Source organism: Pantherophis guttatus, chromosome 15 (genome assembly GCF_059756535.1).
Source record: "Pantherophis guttatus breed Tessera chromosome 15, ASM5975653v1, whole genome shotgun sequence".
NCBI lineage: Eukaryota > Metazoa > Chordata > Lepidosauria > Squamata > Colubridae > Pantherophis > Pantherophis guttatus.
Genome location: NC_142077.1, coordinates 4,230,282 through 4,249,416, shown reverse-complemented (window position 1 = coordinate 4,249,416; position 19,135 = coordinate 4,230,282). Strand labels below are relative to the sequence as shown.

Genomic DNA, 19,135 nt, shown 5'->3' with positions numbered 1-19,135 from the left:
GGCATCTTGTATGATCCAAAAAGCTGCTGATCCAGTTCTGCAGAGGAATTATTGAGTCTGTCATCTGCACCTCCATAACTGTCTGGTTTAGTTCTGCAACCCAACAAGACAGACACAGACTTCAGAGGGTAATTAGAACTGCGGAAAAAACCATGGCTACCAACCTGCCTTCCATGGAGGACCTGTCTACTGCACGAGGCAAAAAGAGGGCTGGGAAAATATCTACAGACCCCTCACATCCTGGACATCAACTGTCTCAACTCCTACCCTCAAAACGACACTATAGGGCAATGCACACCAGAACAACTAGACACAAGGACAGTTTTTTCCCGAACGCCATCGCTCTGCTAAACAAATAATTCCCACAAACTGTCAAACTATTCACTAAATCTGCACTACTATTAATCTTCTCATCGTTCCCATCACCCATCTCCTTCCACTTATGACTGTATGACTGTACCTTTGTTGCTTGTATCTTTATGATTTATATTGATTGTTTTCTGATTGCTTATTTGTACCCTATGACTATCATTAAGTATTGTACCTGATGAGTCTTGATGAACGTATCTTTTCTTTTATGTACGCTGAGAGCATATGCACCAAAGACAAATTCCTTGTGTGTCCAATCACACTTGGCCAATAAAGAATTCAATTCAATTCAATTCTGTTCTGTTCTGTTCTGTTCTACTCTACTCTACTCTACTGTATAGTCCTATTCCTAATTCCTATTCCTATTCCTACTCCTATTCCTATTCCTAATCCTTATTCTATTCTACTCCACTCCACTCCACTCCACTCTACTCTATAGTCCTAGTCCTAGTCCTAGTCCTATCCTATCCTATCCTATCCTATCCTATCCTATCCTATCCTATCCTATCCTATCCTATCCTATCCTATCCTATCCTATTCTGTTCATTCTGTATTCTATTCTATTCTATTCTATTCTATTCTATTCTATTCTCTTCTACTCTACTCTACTCTACTCCTGTTCTATTCTATTCTATTCTATTCTATTCTATTCTTCTATTCTATTCATTCTGTATTCTATTCGCTCCTACTCTACTCTACTCTACTCTACTCTACTCTACTCTACTCTACTGTATAGTCCTATTCCTAATTCCTATTCCTACTCCTACTCCTATTCCTATTCCTAATCCTTATTCTATTCTACTCCACTCCACTCCACTCCACTCTACTCTATAGTCTTAGTCCTATTCTATTCTATTCTATTCTATTCTATTCTATTCTATTCTATTCTATTCTATTCTATTCTATTCTATTCTATTCTATTCTACTCTACTCTACTCTACTTTCCCATTCCTATTCCTATTCCTATTCCTATTCCTATTCCTATTCCTATTCCTATTCCTAATCCATTCTATTCTATTCTATTCTATTCTATTCTATTCTATTCTATTCTACTCTACTCTACTCTACTTTCCTATTCCTATTCCTATTCCTATTCCTATTCCTATTCCTATTCCTATTCCTATTCCTATTCCTATTCCTAATCCATTCTATTCTATTCTATTCTATTCTATTCTATTCTATTCTATTCTATTCTATTCTATTCTATTCCTTCTCATCCCTTCTCATTAATCTCCTTTCCCCCCCCTCTCTCACTGTCCTCTGCCTGCCACCCTTCCTCAGCCTGCTGGTCCGGTTCCCTCCATCAAAAGGGAGCAGCAGAGCAGCAACACACCAAGGAAAAGATCAGCAGTGGGCCTGGCTGGATGGAAACGGGTACGTAGTAAGCGACTCGAAGGGGGTGGAGAAAAGCAGCAGCAGCAGCAGCAGCAAAGGATTGGATGCCTGCAGGAGAAAATTCGGTGCAGCTGCTTCTAAGCGGCAGCACTGAGATCAGAGCCGGCTCAGAAGAGGGAAAGGAGCCTTCGGCTCAGGCAGGGAGGGAGCCTTCCTTGCATCCGGGACATCACGAAAGAGAAGGAGGGGGGAGAAGTGAAAAGTTGAAGGACCGAACCCTGCCCAAATAATCAGGGGATGAATCCAGCGCAAACTGCCGTGGAGACTTGAGGAGTGCCGAGGGAAGGACCGGTGCGACCGGTGTAGAACTTCTGGAAAATTGAATATCTCGCTGGAAACTCAAACCCACAAGGTGGAAGCAGAAGATGGCGTGTGTGTTTGGCCCCTTCCTTTCCAAATTTCACACCGGCAAGCTCTTCTCGCACCAAGAATTCCAGTAGGCAAAGCTGGAGAACTGTCCACCCTCTAGGAAAACTTCATCCCATCTCTTGGAAGGTCTTCTCCATCTCGTCTCACCAGTTCAGGTGAGGCAACCACCTGATCCCCGAAAGGACATGTAAGAACTTCTGTCTTATGCTCCCAAGGCCACCTCCATTCAATCTCCTGTTTCCTGGAAGTGGGCACCACTTTGGGAAAAACCCACCTCGGCTGCTATCTTCTCCCCTAACTTGGGGTGCTCCATTTTGAACGGACAGAAAAGGGAGAGGAGGAAATTAAGGAATTGAGACGCCCGGTTTGATCTTCCTGAAGATGTCCGATCAGGAGATTGACGACTACGAAGGGGACAACTTCTCCGACACGTCCCACACCATCCAAACTCTCCCACCTTACAACATGGAGGACCAGCTCCTGCCCATGGAACGCCGTAGCACCTGTGGCTGTTGGGCCTGGACTTGCTTGGTGGGGGCAATGAACTCTTTGGCTTTTCTCCTGAACTTCCTTCTGATGGCTGCCATCTTTTCAGTGGTCCTTTTGCCCGCCATCGTCGTGGTCTATTTCGGATTCCAGTGTCACTCCCGGGTAAGTATTATACAGCAAACTGAACTTTCTGGGTGAGGATAGAGAGAGAAGCCTAGTGGATAGGGGAGGTTTGTACTCTGTCTGTTCTCAGAGGCATCGTCTGTCGTCATCACACCGTGCTAGATTTGATGGCTCCCCGTAGGTTTCTATTCTGCCTTTCATCCAATGACCTCAAGGAGATCTATTTACATAGTGTTTCCATTCTCTTATTTTTCACTGCAGGAGCAGTGAGGTAGGTTGAGCTGAGAGAGTGACTGGTCCAAAGTCAGCCAGGAAGCTTCATAGATAAGGGACAGGACGGAACCTGGAGTTCCTCCGTCTTTGCCCAACCCCTTAATCGCTCTGCCAGCATGGGATATGTGGTCCTTCGTTGGATGACAAGCATCACAAGGTAGCTTCGATGCAATGGATGCTTCAGTCGCATAATGCTAAATGGGACTTGATCCATTAAGTCCTACCCAAAGGGCATTGTTGACTGTACACCCAAGTTGTTAAGGAAAGTGGGGGGAGGGTAGAGATCCAAAAACAGCCAACCTGTTCACTTCCTCAAGTGTTGGGGAGTTCCTTCGTTGGCTTTGTTTCGTTGTGAAGAGAAAGAATGCTGGCTGTTGACAGATATGATGTTGATGGGGCGTGATGCTATGACAAGGAAAAGATAATGTTCGCCTTTGCAAAATACTCTTTATATATATATATATTAATATAAATAAACAAGAGCAACATATTCAAAATCCATATAGACCGTGAGTTGTCTGGTTACAGTTCTTTTGAGTAATAAGCATCACAGTAATGATGATAGTATTCTCTAATCGTAATCTCACACGAACATGGTTAATTCCCTCGTTACATCAATACAGATTAATTGTTAATACTAATCAAAATTAATCAATAAGTTACGGTAAACAATCCTAATAATAAGATTAGTCTTTCTCTTATGCTTTTTGAAGTTCTATCTCCTGTTTCTCTTACGTAACCATCGCTAGAACAGATCCCATACCTCGAAACATTCATTGTCTTCCTTTTCCTTAATTTCAAATGTTCAGTTTGTTCATTTCGGCACATTCTAAATTTTTTGTTACTATCTTTGTGCAAAATGCCCTTCTTAAACAGAAGTCAGATTCGAACAAGGATCTTAGTCTAAAGGAAAACCCCTTTTCTTTGGAAGTTATCTGGCTCTCAGACTGTTAGCCCTAGTGAGCAAAGACCCCCCCACGCCCTCTTCTCAACTGCTGGTTCCTTCTCCTGAATAACCCATTGCAAGAAGTAACAGGTTGAAAATCACTATAAAGAGAGATCCAACCTAAGAATTTCTAAGGAGAAATTTCCTGACAGTGAGAACCATTCACCAGTAGAACGACTTTGCCTTCAGAAGTTGTGGGTTGCTTCAATACTGGAAGTTTTAAAGAAGAGATTGGACAGAATGGTATAGGATCTCCTCCTTAAGTATGTGTATGTGGGAGGGTTGGACTAGAAGATCTCAAAGGCCCCTTCTAACCCTGTAATTTTATGAATACGAAAGTAGTTCTCTGCAAAAATCCAGGTTGTTCTCCCTCACCCTGCAAGGGAGGGGAAAGGATCTCTTGGAAAGCTAGTAGCCACCAGTCATTAATACCCAAGAGAGGGACCGGTGAAGCTTGCAGCATCTGAATAGAATAGAATAGAATAGAATAGAATAGAATAGAATAGAATAGAATAGAATAGAATAGAATAGAATAGAATAGAATAGAATAGAATAGAATAGCAGCGTTGGAAGGGACCTCGGAGGTCTTCTAGTCCAACCCCCTGCTTAGGTAGGAAACCTGACACCACTTCAGACAAATGGTTATCCAACATCTTCTTGAAAATTTCCAGTGTTGGAGCATTCACAACTTCTGGAGGCAAGTCGTTCCATGGATTAATTGTTCTCACTGTCGGGAAATTCCTCCTTAGTTCTAAGTTGCTTCTCTCCTCGATTAGTTTCCACCCGTTGCTTCTTGTCCTGCCCTCAGGTGCTTTGGAGAATAGCTTGACTCCCTCTTCTTTGGGGCAGCCCCTGAGATATTGGAAGACTGCTATCCTGTCTCCCCTGGTCCTCCTCTTCATTAAACTAGACATACCCAGTTCCTGCAACCGTTCTTCAAATGTTTTAGCCTCCAGTCCCCTAATCCTCTTGGTTGCTCTTCTCTGCACTCTTTCTAGAGCCCCCACATCTTTTTTACATCGTGGCGACCAAAACTGAATCTGTTTCCCAATTTTCCAAATATGGGGAATCTAGCATTCCTAGCAAGCATAGCTGTCGCCCTATCTTGGCTGCATCCAATCCCAGTTAAGAGGTTGAGAATGAGGGCGGTTGTATACTGTAATCTTGAAAAGAGTCCACGGCTTTCATTGACTTTCCGAATTCCATCCTGTTTTAAAAAGCCAACTTGATCAGGCTTGTTTTTGGCACGGGCATCGGATTCAACCTGCTAAGAGTTGCTCCAGGGGCCGTCTTAACAGCATTACGGGCCCCCAGGCAAATCAGTGTACTGGGGGGTGGGGGTGGGGTTAGCCTACGACAGCTACTCACAGGAATAAAAATGTAAATGGTCCATCAAATTAAAGATATGTTTATTTTATTGGCATGTGTTAGTATGAATAAAAAACTGCCGTAAAATGTAATAAATAAGTTGCAGTATTTATATGATATGGGGATGCGGTGGCTCAGTGGCTAAGAGCTGAGCTTGTCGATCGAAAGGTCGGCAGTTCAGCGGTTCGAATCCCTAGTGCCATGTAAAGGGGCGAGCTCCCGTGACTTGTCCCAGCTTCTGCCAACCTAGCAGTTCGAAAGCACGTAAAAAATGCAAGTAGAAAAACAGGGACCACCTTTGGTGGGAAGGGAACAGCGTTCTGTGCGCCTTTGGCGTTGAGTCACACCGGCCACGTGACCACGGAGACGTCTTCGGGCAGCGCTGGCTCTTCGGCTTTGAAATGGAGGTGAGCACTGCCCCCTAGAGTCAGGAACGACTAGCACATATGTGTGAAGGGAACCTTTACCTTTTAGGAGAAAAGTTAAATTTGCTACACAGATAATTTTGTGTCCCATCAAGGCCTCTGTCATTCAAAAAGCTTCCACTGATGTATACAAATCTTACAAATGGATTGTAAGAACAGTCTGCCCGTAATATTAAGGAAAAACAGCTTTGATATCAGTTTTGGGGTAGGAAACAGAGCAGGAAGAGAAGAGAGGAATTCAAGTTATTGCACTATGCGTCTCTTGGTGGAGACACATACACATTGATCTAAATTTCCTCTTCAGTAATTAATTACAATCTCAATAAATTCCAGATCTTCATTGACAGGAGCTCTTTCTTTCTTTCTTTCTTTCTTTCTTTCTTTCTTTCTTTCTTTCTTTCTTTCTTTCTTTCTTCCTTCCTTCCTTCCTTCCTTCCTTCCTTCCTTCCTTCCTTCCTTCCTTCCTCTTTCTTTTTCTTTCTTTCTTGGTTCCTGCAGAATTTTTGTCTAATTCTAACAGTATTTTTTTTTTGTGTGTGTGTGGCTTGCTTCTCTTTTTTTCTCCCAGCCTCCCTCCTGCTCCTTAGCTTCTGTCTGTATTTGCCGACACGGACTGAATTCCATTTAATGTCTTTTTAATTAAGGATTTCTCCCCCCAGCACACACTTACCGCAGTCAGTCTCCAGGATTTGTCTGATAAATTAAAGACAGGAGGGAGAAAAAAAGTGGGGCGGCGGAGGGGCGCAGAGGTCAGTAAAAGGGGGGAAAAAACCAAGATGAGAAAAAAAACCACCCCCAAATCTATAAAACTAAGAGTCTATTTTCTGATTGGGGGGGGGAAATGGCCCAAGAATTCCAGTTGTGGCAGAAATGCTTCTAAAATATTCTGCATTTGGGAAAAGCAAGGAGAGGATTCCAAATTGCAGCAAATCTTCAAGAAGATTAAAGATGTTGTTTTTTGAAAAAAATGGTGTAGGGCAGTGATGGCGAACCTTTTAGAGACCGAGTGCCCAAACTTCAACCCAAAACCAAAGTGCCAACACGGCAAGTTAACCTGAATACTGAGGTTTTACTACCTAAAATAATGATAAACAAGGCAGAGTTCAGCTAATTGTTCTAAGAAAAACGTGATCAATGCACTTTTATGCCCCTTCATTTTTTTCTGCTTTTGAAATATTACGTTTAGCGATAAAAAAGAAAAACTTTTGTAATATCATTTCTTTTTCCCTCCCTCTTTCTCTCTTTCCTTCCCTCTGTTTCCCTCCCTCTCTCTTCCCCTCCCTCTTTCTCTTTCCCTCTCTTCTCTCTCTTCCCCTCTTTTTCTCTTCCCTCTCTCTCTTCCCCTCCCTCTCTTCCCCTCCCTCTCTCTTCCCCTCCCTGTTTCCCTCCCTCTCCCTCTCTCTTCCCCTCTTTCTCTCTTTCCCTCCCTCCCTTTTTCCCCCTCTTTCTCTTCCCCCTCTCTCTTCCCCTCCCTCTCTCTCTCTTCACCCCCTCTCTCTTTCTCTCTCTGTGTCTCTCTCTCTCTTTCTCTCTCTGTCTCTCTTTCCCTCCCTCTCTCCCTTTCTCTCTTCCCCTCTCTTTCTCTGAAGAAACCTGATGGAGCTGGGCTGGGGTGACAGCACGCGTGCCCACAGAGAGGGGCTCTGTGTGCCACCTCTGGCACGCACGCCATAGGTTCACCACCAGGGGTGTAGGTTCTCCTGCTTGGGCCGGGGGTTGGACTAGATGACCCACGAGGTCCCTTCCAACTCTGTTCATCTGTTAAAAGTCCTGAATCAATATTATCCATGGCTTCAAGCGTGGAGGTTTTGGGCTCAGGCCGTCTCGACCAACCCTTGATTCATTCAGATTGACAAATTCATTTTCTTCTCATTAAGTATTCTGCGGATCGACCTGCCAAGGTAGTGCATGCGTGCCATTAGGGACAAATCTACTCAAAAGGCATTTCATCTGGTCCCTTCCTTTGCATCCCTAGGAAGTTTGAGCTTTATCAAACCTTCCTTGCAGAAGTTCTCCCCCACCCACCCCTCGCCAAAAAAAGGAGGGGGGGCTTTTTCAGAATCAGGAATTCAGAAAAGGGCAACGGGGGCGGGATGATCAGGAAGGGCACCGGAAAAACCTAGGAGGGATGGAGAGAATGTGCTTTGGATGGTCTGAGGATGAATCCCAGGGAAGAGAGGATACGATTGCTTTCTCTTTCGCCTTTTTATCAAAAGGGTCCCTTACAATGAGAAGGGTTTGTTTGGTGGGGAGTGGGTGGGGAAGGCACTTTCTCTTAACGGGAAGAGCAATACCAAAAGGGGACTGATCCCCCCCCTCCAGGGAAAATGTCATGGAAAGGCAAAAGGTCTATGTTGGGAAAATGGGGAAATGCCCTCAAGATTCCCTCATCAGCCAGTCCTGATGCAAATATCAGGAGCTGTCCATGGTCTTGAAGTGTTGAAAAAATATTTTGTCTGTTTATCTATCTATCTATCTATCTATCTATCTATCTATCTATCCATCTCTCTCTATCTTTATCCATCTCTACCCATCTTTCTATCTTTATCCATCTCTCTCTATCCATCTCTCTATCTCTATTCATCTATCTCTATCCATCCATCTATCCATCTCTCTCCATATATATATTTCTTTATCCATCTCTTTCCATCTCTATCTACCCATCTCTCTCTATATCTCTATCCATCTCTATTTCTACCCATCTCTCTATCTCTATCCATCTCTCTATCTCTCTAACTTTCTCTCTATCCATCTCTCTCTATTTCTACCCCTCTATGCATCTCTCTATCTCTATCTATCTCTCTCCATATATATATTTCTTTATCCATCTCTTTCCATCTCTATCTACCCATCTCTCTATATATCTCTATCCATCTCTATTTCTACCCATCTCTCTATCTCTATCCATCTCTCTCTCTCTAACTTTCTCTATCCATCTCTCTCTATTTCTACCCCTCTATGCATCTCTCTATCTCTATCTATCTCTATCCATCTCTATCTATTTCTACCCATCTCTCTCTCTCTATCCATCTCTCTCTCTATCTCTATCCATCTCTCTCTCTCTCCCTCTCTCTCTCTCTATCTACTATGTTTCCCTGAAAATAAGACCCTGTCTTACATTTTTTTGAACCCTGAAATAAGTGCATGGCCTTATTGCCATGTGCTCAAAAGCCTGATTGGGCTTATTATCAGGGGCAACAGGATATCTATCTATCATCTATCTATCTATCTGTCTGTCTGTCTATCTATCTATCTATCTATCTATCTATCTATCTATCTATCTATCTATCTATCATCTATCTATCTATCTATCTATCTATCTATCTATCTATCTATCTATCTCACCAGCAAATGACCTTGGGTGACGTACATCAAAGCAAACAATAAATATCTAAAATCACTACCGTTAACCAATATAAAGAGCATTTTAAAAAACCCGATAAAAACTGTTAAACAGGAATAATAGATAGAGAATGCTAATATTAATGGAGCCTCCCCACTATTTCGTCCATCCCCTGGGATCCCCGAGGCCTGCTGGCATAACCCTTGTGAGACCTACAGAGCGATGAGGCCATCCTCACTTTTTTGGGGGGGTGGGGGGTGGGAGGAGATTCCACCCAGCAGAAAAGGCACGCTACTCAATCTATCTCCCTTGATGACAGGACCCACAGCATGTCCATTCGGTGAGATCTGATCTGGGACCAGTTGATGGAATCCTTTGCTGCTTCCTCTGCCTCCCAATTACTTTTTTAATCGATGGGAGAGCGGGAGCCCCAGTGGCGGTTCAAACCAGCTTAATTAAAGGGGGAGGGGGGTGCGATTAAAATGCTAAATCAATCCCGGATTGTAACTTTGTTCTCTAAATGACCTCTTCTGGAATCGATGGCGACGTTTGCAAAGCAGCGGCTGTCCGCTGCTCCAGGCTGAGCCCCCGTTTGAGATGAGTAGCAAACAAAAATCTATCCATCCATCCATCCCACCCACCCACTCACCCACCCCGGGAGATGCCAGATGGTTATTTTCCTTTCTATAGTGGCAAACAGACCATCAATAGAAGTAAATGACACCTTTGGGTATTCAAGGGTACGGTTAGCTAATGGCTTCCCAGGATCTGTCAGCTTTTGAGGCCAGCGGTTCCCGCAGAGCAGCGACAGATCAGGATGCTGCTGCTGACTACGCGCTGAATATCGGTCGCGTTATCCAAGCAGGAACTTCTCTGGAAAGTCACTCAGCCATCCCTTGCAGATGGGGCACGAGGGAATGCAAAGCCCAGGCAACCTCCCTTCCTCATTACTCAGCTTATGTTTTCCTCGGCCAACCGGGAATGAAACAGAAAAAAATCTTTTCGCAGCTCGGTTTGCCCACATTATGTTCGAAACCCCCCCGTTACTTTTAGCAGACTGTGTGTAAGGTTGGGATTGAAAAATTTTAGCAACCGGTTCTCTGCCCCGTTGCTGGGTGGACGTGGCCTCCTCGGCCTCCTGCATCCCGGTGGTGTTGTGGTCCGCCAGCAGCCTGCGGAGCTCACAGCGGAGTCGGACAGCGATGAGGCTGAGGAAGAACATGGGCCAGTCCTGGAGGCTGGGGAAGGCCCAGATGAGGGCTCTGCGTCCGAGGCAGAGATGGGGCTAGGGCCATCGGGAAGTGATGTGTGGACTCCGGAGCCTCCAGAGGCTGACAGTAGAGAGGCAGAGGAACAGGAGGAGCCTGTTCCTAGTGCACGTATGAGAAGAGCTGCCAGAAGGCAAGAGCAGATAAAGCAGAGAGGACGACTCAGGAGTAAGGCCAAGAGATGATTGGCCTCTCCCATAAGGCTTAAAAGACCAGCAACTGCTCTTGGCTTCTTTGCCGGAAAACAACCGTTGAGAGATTTACTTCTAGTTTGGCTGTAGTTATTTCTTCTGTTCCTGAACTGTTGCCAAGAAAAGTCTTTGGCGGTTTGCCTAATTATCCCAAGGTCAGCGATAAATGGTGTTTCGAGGACTTTGCTTTCATTTCATTTAGAATATGCTGAGAATGAGTTAATTCTCAGAATGAGCGGTTTTAATAAAATCTGTTCGTTTTTTGGAACTGTTTGCATTTAGTATCAACTACGTGGGCCTGAGTTACAACAGGTGGGGGGGACATTTTCGCCCTCCTCATGCTCCGGAGGCTTTCCTCGAGCTTCTGGGAGGGCAAGAACGGCCTCCCCTGGGCTCTGGGGGCCCTCCGGAGGCCAGAAACGGGCCCATTTTTGGACTTCGGGTACTTCCGGTAGGCCCATTTTTCACCCTCCTAGAGCCTCCGCACGGGCCCTGCACTTACCTCACATCCAAAACGGGATGCATGGAGACTTCTGGGAGGAGCAGGGCGGGACGGGGCGGGTGGGGTCAGCCAATCCTTGCAACTACAGGTTCGGTGAACCAGATGTAAAATTAGCATCCGGTTTGCCCCAAACTGGTCTGAACCGGGTGAATCCCAGCCCTGCAAATCTTCAGAGGTTCCTGTATCTTTAGAGCAACAGTTTCCCCTCAGTCCTGAAGGAAAAAGAGAACTGGGAACCTCTGAAGCAGCTCATGATTTAATTTCTCCGTTCTCTTTCTCTCTCTCTCTCCCCCATCTCGCGTCCCTGCAGAAATTAGCGCAGGCGCTTCCTTAATCTGGGCTCATCTCCCCGGAGTTGTTTATTACCGCATATTAAAGAACAATCAAACTCTCCTGGACTTTATAGACCCTAATTGCCTCCCATAAGACTGCAGGAAATTCCCACCATTTTATCACAGTTCTAAAAAAAAAAGGAAATAAAAAATCTCACTGCTGCGGTGAGAAGATAACACCGAAGAAGCAAAGCAACAGAAAACGCTAGATACTGGAACCTTACAAAGTAACTTGGCATTGGAATTAGTTTAGAAAGTAGGCCATTAAGGGAGAAGGCAGGATGATTGAGTATTCAGCGGAGTGGGGAATGGAGGGTGGTGGAGTTAGAAGTCTTTGCCAAGCTTTAGGTCTTTTTTTTTTACCAATAATTGTTGGGAGATTTCAACTTTGGCAAAGGTATTTCTTCCCTCCAGCTCTTCCCCTTTCCAGCTAGCTAAAGCGGAAGCGGTGACATCTTGTGGCAGTCAGTTCCCCTGTCGAACCACATGTAAACTCACTACCCCAATGGTTGTCACGGCTACTGCTTTAGGCAGCTGGGAAAGGGAAGAACTGGAGAAAGGGTCTGCAGGGTGGATTCTCCCAGTGGTGGGATTCAAAATTTTTTACTACCGGTTCTGTGGGCGTGGCTTGGTGGGCGTGGTCAGGGGTGTGACAGGCAGCACTCCGCCTCCTGCAACCCCCTGGGAACAAAAACGGGCCGTGGAGGGGACATGCCCCCCCCGCACTCTGTTTTGGGCCTAGTAGGCATCCCTGAAGCCTCCTGGGAGCGAAAACGGGTCTGGGAGCGCCACCCCTCCTCCCGTGCCCCATTTTGGGCCTAGGAGGCCTCCCTGCACTTGCCTCGGAGCCAAAATGGGGTACATGGGGACTCCTGGAAGGGGCAGGGCAGGAAGGGGCAGGGCGGGGCGGGGCCAGCCAGCAATTTAACTACCGGTTTGTCCGAATTGGCCCGAACCGGCTGAATCCCACCACTGGATTCTCCCCAGGGAAAGCCGGTTTGTTGTATGTACTCTGAATCATCTGCGTCCTTTGCAAAGCAAAAGCCATCATATCAAAGTCAAATTATAAGCCCCCTTAATACAAATCTAGACTTTTTGACTGCTTGAGAGATATCAAAAATATCTGCTTTGCCACCTTGGGCCTTATTTTCTTATTTTGTGAACACTGATCTTTTTTTCTGCAAGATGGCCTGGATCACCTCTCTCCGGCTGCCGGATATTTTATTCAAGTTGTACTTCTTCTGTATCCTGAAAAGCTTCCAGAGGAAAATATGAAAATTCAACGCCCTGCTTTTTTTTCCCATTCGCTCTTAGGTTTCACATTTCTTTTGCCATTTACAGTATCCTTTCCACAAAAGACTATAAAAAAATGGGAATCGAAGGCACGCGGAGGCAGAAGCACAAAGAATGCCTCTCGCTGGAGGTGAGAGAAATAAATTGCACCTTGGCATAACAGGGAATATTGAAAAGGTGAAATGGCTCACAGAGTTTATACCTTGATGGCTTGGACACATGTATTTATAGGATGCTAGGATTATTCATCCTGGTCCAGCATCTAGGTATCTATAGAAAACTGAAAAAGCAAGAGATTTATCTTCAAGAGGTAGAAAAGCAATGTGTAACTTATTTGTCCGTCAGCAGCCCGCGGAGTTGGCAGCGGAGTCGGACAGTGAGGAGGCTGGGGAGGAACATGGGCCAGTCCTGGAGTCCGGGGAAGGCCCAGAAGAGGCCTCTGCGTCGGAGGCAGAGTTAGGGCCAGGGCCATCTGGGAGTGAACCTCAGATCCCACTTCTGGCTGGCCCCGCCCTGCCCGCCCCTCCCCTCCCCGGGGTCCCCATGCGGCCCGTTTTGGATGCAGGTAAGTGCAGGGCACACGCAGAGGCTCGGGGAGGGCGAAAAACGGGCCTACCGGAAGTTCATTTCCGGCCTCCAGAGGGCCTCCGGAGCCTGGGGAGGGCAAAAACAACCCTCCCACCGTGGTGCAGGAAGCTGACTAGGCCACGCCCACCATGGCCACGCCCACCCAGCAACCGGGCAGAGAACCCCTTGCTAAAATTTTTGAAATCCACCCCTGCCAAGTTTTCTTAAACGCTTCCTAGGTTCTTGGTGGGTCTGTCCAATTTTTAGTTCTAGATAGTAATTGAGGCCGTTGCTTTTCACTGAAATTTGTCTCCTGGTCTTAATATTGAGTTGCTGTCTTTTTTAATATTATTATTATTATTATTACAATCCATTTTGCTAAGCCGTAACGTTTTATTTTGTTTTCCTTTGCTCTGCGGGCTGCCCAAGGAAGACACGCTGATAGATTGCCATATAAATTAATCAATCAATCAAGGCAAAAAGCTCAAAGAGGGTAATTTGCTAAGGAAAATTAGATGTTAATTAAGCATCTCTTTCACCTAACCCAAAAAAACCCCACCCCCTTTTATAGAATGTTAAATCTCGGTTTGAATTTACATACAGAGGTCAAGCCAAGATATGAGTTTGGGATTCTGGCTTTGTCTGGCCTGTACCCAGCCACTTTCTAAAACAAATCCTGGCTTAACGCAAAAATCCTTCCAATGTAGACAGTGGTGGGGTTCAAATATTTTAACAACTGGTTCTCTGCCCTAATGACCGGCTGTGTGGGCGTGGCTATGATGGGTGTGGCCAGAGGGTGTGACAGGCAGCAGTCGGCCTCCTGCACCCCCCCCCCGGGAGCAAAAACCAGTTCTTCTGAACTTGCCCGAACCGGCTGAATCCCATCACTGAATGTAGAATGTTAAACAAGCCCTCAAGACCAAGATGAGTTTTCTCTGATAATATAAGCCAAAATTTTGCCCGTTCCTGATAATTAGGGAACACAGAAGGATATTATTTCTGTTTTCTACAGCCAATTAATCAAGGAAAGCAAACCAAAATGGATACGGGAGTTTAAGAAAACAGCACTGGGATATTTTTTTTAAAAAATGGCCGACTTTCCAAAGCTGTAAAGGGGAATGAAAAATTCAACACAGGTGAATCCCAATCCCTCGATCTACGACCCCGATGGAGCCCAGAATGTCTGCGGCTGAGCGAGACAGGTTGTTAAGTGAGTTATGTCTCAATTTGACGAATTTTCTTGCCGCAGTTGTTAAGTGAATCACTGCAGTTGATAAGATTGTTGAGTGAACCTGGCTTCCCAATTGACGTGACCCCAGGACACTGCAATTGTCGTAAATATGAGTCAGTTGACAAGCGTCTTGAATTTTCATCACTTTGATCGCCATGGGGATGTTGCAATGGTCGTGTAAGTGTGGAAAGCCGTCGTAAGTCACTTTCCCCCCCCTCCAGTGTCATCGTAACTTCGAACGGTCATTAAACGAACTGTCATAAGTCGAGGACTGGCTAAACGTCAGGTTGCTGGCTTTGTTTCAATGCAGTTCAATGTTCCAATCCTTTTTTTTTTTTTAAACCAGGAGAAAGAATTCGGAACCTCAGACTTAGCACTCAAAGTATCATTCTGATTTTTTCTTCTTCCCTGATCTCTCCTCCTCTCCTTTTTTTCGCTCCTCTTTTTTTCTCTCTTTTTCTCTCCTCTTTTCCTTTCAGCAAAGCAAAAAAGCCAATTACCCACCAAATGGGCACTTTAACATGACAAGAGAGCGGATTGGATTGGATGGGAACTATCCATAAACGTAAATAAAATTGAATCGAGGTTGCTTTTCTGCTTTTGGGCTCCCCGAGGCTTCGGCGTGGGCTTTCAATTTAGAAAATATGATTTCAGCCTGAAGAAAATCGATCTGGACCACCGCCTCTGATTCAACGTGCTCTCCAAGATAAAATATAGATTTTTCTCCAGATTGTAGGATCAGAAAAGCTGAAATATTTTATTTTTATTTTTAAATGGACGCAAGCATTGAATACATGAGCAGTGTGGCGTCTGGTATCGTTCGTTTCAATACACAGTGACAGTGATAATACTGATAATATTAGTTACATTAATCAAACACATATAATTCTAATAATTATTCTACATATTAAAAGTAAAGTTGTTGACGTGTTACTCATTCCTCCACCCTGTATATAAGCCTTCATCGTTTAATTAATTCAATATTTTAATACACAATGCTAATAGCCATATTTAGGTATACCTAATAGGAACATCTTTCAACTTCTGATCTTTACATCTACATATTAATTAAAGTGTTATATAGAAATATAACACAATAATATTTCCCCCTTTCTAGTTTCTACCTCTGTTTTAATTCTGAATAGAACAGATCTTCTATTAAGAGGTATTCTATTTCTAGAAAAGCTAAAATATTTCGTGGGGGAAGATTCCTGGTGTCGAGTGGGCCAATTGTAGAGAGGGGGAGGGAAACCGTTAGCTCTGAAGTTCCTCATCTTCAGCGAGTCTGCGTTGGGATCCACGGGGTGGGAAAATAGCTAGTCCTTGGCTATGCTATGCTACACTACGCTACGCTACGCTATGTCAGCACTCCAAGCTACATTCACTCCAGTGCTGACATAAGGAAGAGGACGCTTGACTCTTCACCTACTTATTTTCCCTGAAGCTATTATCCCCTAGGAGATGGGATGGGAGGGGGGACATTCCTGTGAGCTGAAGTAGTAGATATGGGGAGAGTGACTTGGAAGATGACCAATGAGACGCAGAGAATTGGGGAACGGACAGGGAGGGTTTGGGGTCAGAAGGTCAGTGCTGACTACGATGGAGTCGGGGACAGATTGTTGTGCTCAATAAATGAAAGATTTCATCAAAGACTATTTGTTTGGAAATGCAATTTATTTGAGACGACATCGTAACTTGACACGCTACTCTACTCTACTCTACTCTACTCTATTCCACCGCCCCTGACTCACTTCCTCTGCTCTTCGCAGGTGCTCCACTCGACTGCCTACTACTGCCAGACCATCCTGGACGACAACAGCTCTTCGGCCTTGATCATCCTGGGCTTCGTCATCATGTCTCCCCTCATCGTGGTCTCCATGGCTCTCTACTGCAGCCTGGCCCGGCGCCTGCACCTCTTCCTCTGCTTCCAACCGTGCACCCGGGCCGTGTACAAAGGCGTGAAGTGGCGGTGGTACGAAGAAGGGGGGCTGTGCGGGTGTGCGAAGGAGTGGAACCACCAAGTCAAGGCTTGGGTCTGAGATGGTCCTCCCAGCCTCTCCGTGCAGCTTGGTTATTTTCAGTGGGGGGCATCAAGGAAGAGCAGTGATAGTAACCCACCGCCATGTTGTTTTCCCGCGGGCTCTTTGTGCTAAGGAGTAGCTGGGCTAAAGGCCTCCCTGGATTTCAAGGCAGCTTTGGGCTAGATAATCCCATCGGGGTGTGTCTGTTATTTTTCATTGTGAGCTGCACAAGGGGCGGGGCCGAAGCAGTGGTGGGTGGGGCCGGAGCCCAAGTGGGTGGGAGTATTCCATTCCCACCTAATTCACTTCATCGGTTCATGCGAAGACTTCGATTCTCCGATTTGGTTTTCCTGCAACTTCGCTTACTTTGTGATTCATACATTTTAGGTGAATTTATGGAGTCAATGTGTGCCACAAACCCAGAAAATGGATTAATTCAGGATAAGTGTCCGAATGCGCACAGTGTTGTTAGGTGAGATAACCCAGGAGCAAATATAGTAAACAGAGGTTTGTAATAATAAATAGTGGTTTATCTCTACAAAAGGATATATACATACACATACTAGGCAAAAGTCAAACAATCAGCAATTTACAGCATGGAAGCACACTTGGAGAGAGAGATACACCCTCTTATAATACAGCCTCTTAAAGTGGTAACAGTCAAATAACTCTGCTGACTCATTCCTCGTCATTGCATCCTCATTACAGCCTTACGGCAGCTGGTCAGCTATTATATCGTCATTATCCTGACAATAAGGTAGGATGTCCCCTGGTTGCAACCATCCTCAATTTCACGGCCTAGTTTGCAGGTTGATGAGCGATCCTTCTTTTCAATACATTTTTTTTTTAAATTAAGAGATAGTTAGTTACCTTTTAAAATGCGGGACATCAACTAGCAGTCAGAAGACACGATGAAAACGCTTCACTCTCACAAACAAGGCAACATTGGCGACTCAGAGGGTCTCTTAAGATTCCCTCAGATGGAAAATATCCAAGGAGGCGCCGTTCAGGGGTGGTATTCACCTACCTTCGCTACCGGTTCGCAAATGTGAGCGCGTGTGCCACTTCCGCACGGCCTTCCGTGCATGTGCTTTGCTTGCACTCGCGCGTTCCGCGTATGCGCACGGCCTCAAAAACATGCCTAAATAGGACGGCATAGATCCAGGGCGGGTGGGCATGCCCACCTGCAATTTCTGCTACCACTTCGCTCGAACCGGTCTGAACCAGCTGAATACTACCTCTGCAGCATAGGGGGAAGAGTCAGCCCCCCCCTTTCCCCAATGTAGGGTTTAATCCAAAATTTTATCCCAATTAGCAAGAGTTGCCTCGCCCTCAGGCCCTCCGTCGGCCGCAGCAGCTTCCGTGTTTCGCTGTGTGCTGTGTTGGGGTCACATCCCGCTCCAAACCCAGCTGGTTTTCGTGGCTTCCAGCTGATTTGATGCGCCAGCTCATGAATGCAGTGAAGACTGGCGCAGCGGCAGGGAGGCAGGGACATGGCACGTCACCTCTGCATTCGCAACTACACGAGGTGTAGTTGAAACGCGCCCAAATGTTTCCCGAATCGCTGAGCCAGCTACATTTTCGCTTGGCAGTCCAGCTGTGCCCTCGCCGATGTCTTGTGGCTATCCTTAAAATGGGAACCGGGGTGTAATATTTCTGAAACCCGTCATTGTTGGGCAAAGAGATGCTTCCTGTAATGCACCGATTGTGAGCTCCACGGAGTGGTGTTTCTGGCTACTCTTCTTCCTGTCCTGTGTAACTCTTCCAGCTGCTGTTGTGTATCAGTATTGTGGGGACACCACAGACAATGCCCGATGCTCCTACGCTGTCTAGCTAGATATTAAAGATTCTTTTAAAATATGCATGTCCATCGGTCTTTCTTCTCTGTTGCGGGAAATGGGTCTTCTGAACTGCTTAACACTACAGGAGTGAATGTGCCACACCTGGCAAGTGTTTTGTGACTGGCCACTGTCAACACAATCATTTATCATTGCCTCCAGTTTCCGCATTACATTTATTTACAGTATTTAACTACTTTTTTTCCCATCGTCTGTTTCCTTAAGTTCTTGTTCTTCCTTCTCTCTGTCCTGGAGATTTTGTAGTATCCTTCCCCTGGAGTGGGGTAGGAATAGGGATTTTGCAGTAGCCTTTCCCTGGAGTGGGGAGGCAATGGGGATTTTGCAGTAACTTTCCCCTGGAGTGGGGAGGGAATGGGGATTTTGCAGTAACCTTCCCCTGGAGTTAGGTGGGAATGGGGATTTTGCAGTAACCTTCCTCTGGAGTGGGGTGGGATGCCCACCAAGCCACACCCACCAAGCCACGCCCACAGAACCGGTAGTAAAAAAAATCTGAATCCCGCCACTGCAATCACCCTATTCTAAGTGTCATCCCTTTTAATAAAAATAGAACAGTTATTAATCGTATTGATTACATTTAGCAAGCTTATATCATTCTAGCCAGGTGACTCGACAGCAGTGATTCACTTAACAACCGTGGCAGGAAAAGTTGTAAAAAGGGGACAAAAAAAAAAAACAACTCAGGCGACCAATGTTTTCGCTTAGCAAAAGAAATTTTGGACTCAATTACGAGGTTTCCCCTGTGTACCTTCTTTCCATCTCCACCCCAAATTC

General features: G+C 45.5%; 3 protein-coding genes across 3 annotated transcripts in view; 1 reads left to right on the top strand and 2 right to left on the bottom strand.

The window, feature by feature from the left end:
• The window catches only part of LOC117675850 (uncharacterized), a 133,545-nt gene that overhangs the window by 15,885 nt on the left and 98,525 nt on the right, over positions 1–19,135 (bottom strand). The gene's annotated exons all lie outside the window — the stretch shown is intronic.
• Positions 1–19,135, bottom strand: part of ANKRD65 (ankyrin repeat domain 65) — a 46,865-nt gene that overhangs the window by 19,646 nt on the left and 8,084 nt on the right. The window lies entirely within an intron of this gene.
• On the top strand, positions 1,863–18,365 carry TMEM278 (transmembrane protein 278). Its single transcript, XM_034434885.3, has 2 exons — positions 1,863–2,784; positions 16,254–18,365. Exons 1-2 carry the CDS (start codon positions 2,515–2,517, stop codon positions 16,521–16,523), a joined length of 540 nt encoding a protein of 179 aa, XP_034290776.2. The 5' UTR covers positions 1,863–2,514; the 3' UTR covers positions 16,524–18,365.

Bases quoted from the DNA above. Each gene is read 5' to 3' on its own strand.
- TMEM278 (XM_034434885.3), top strand. From the start codon at position 2,515: ATGTCCGATCAGGAGATTGACGACTACGAAGGGGACAACTTCTCCGAC. The intron at 2,785-16,253 runs GTAAGTATTATA...TGCTCTTCGCAG, and splicing joins GATTCCAGTGTCACTCCCGG to GTGCTCCACTCGACTGCCTA.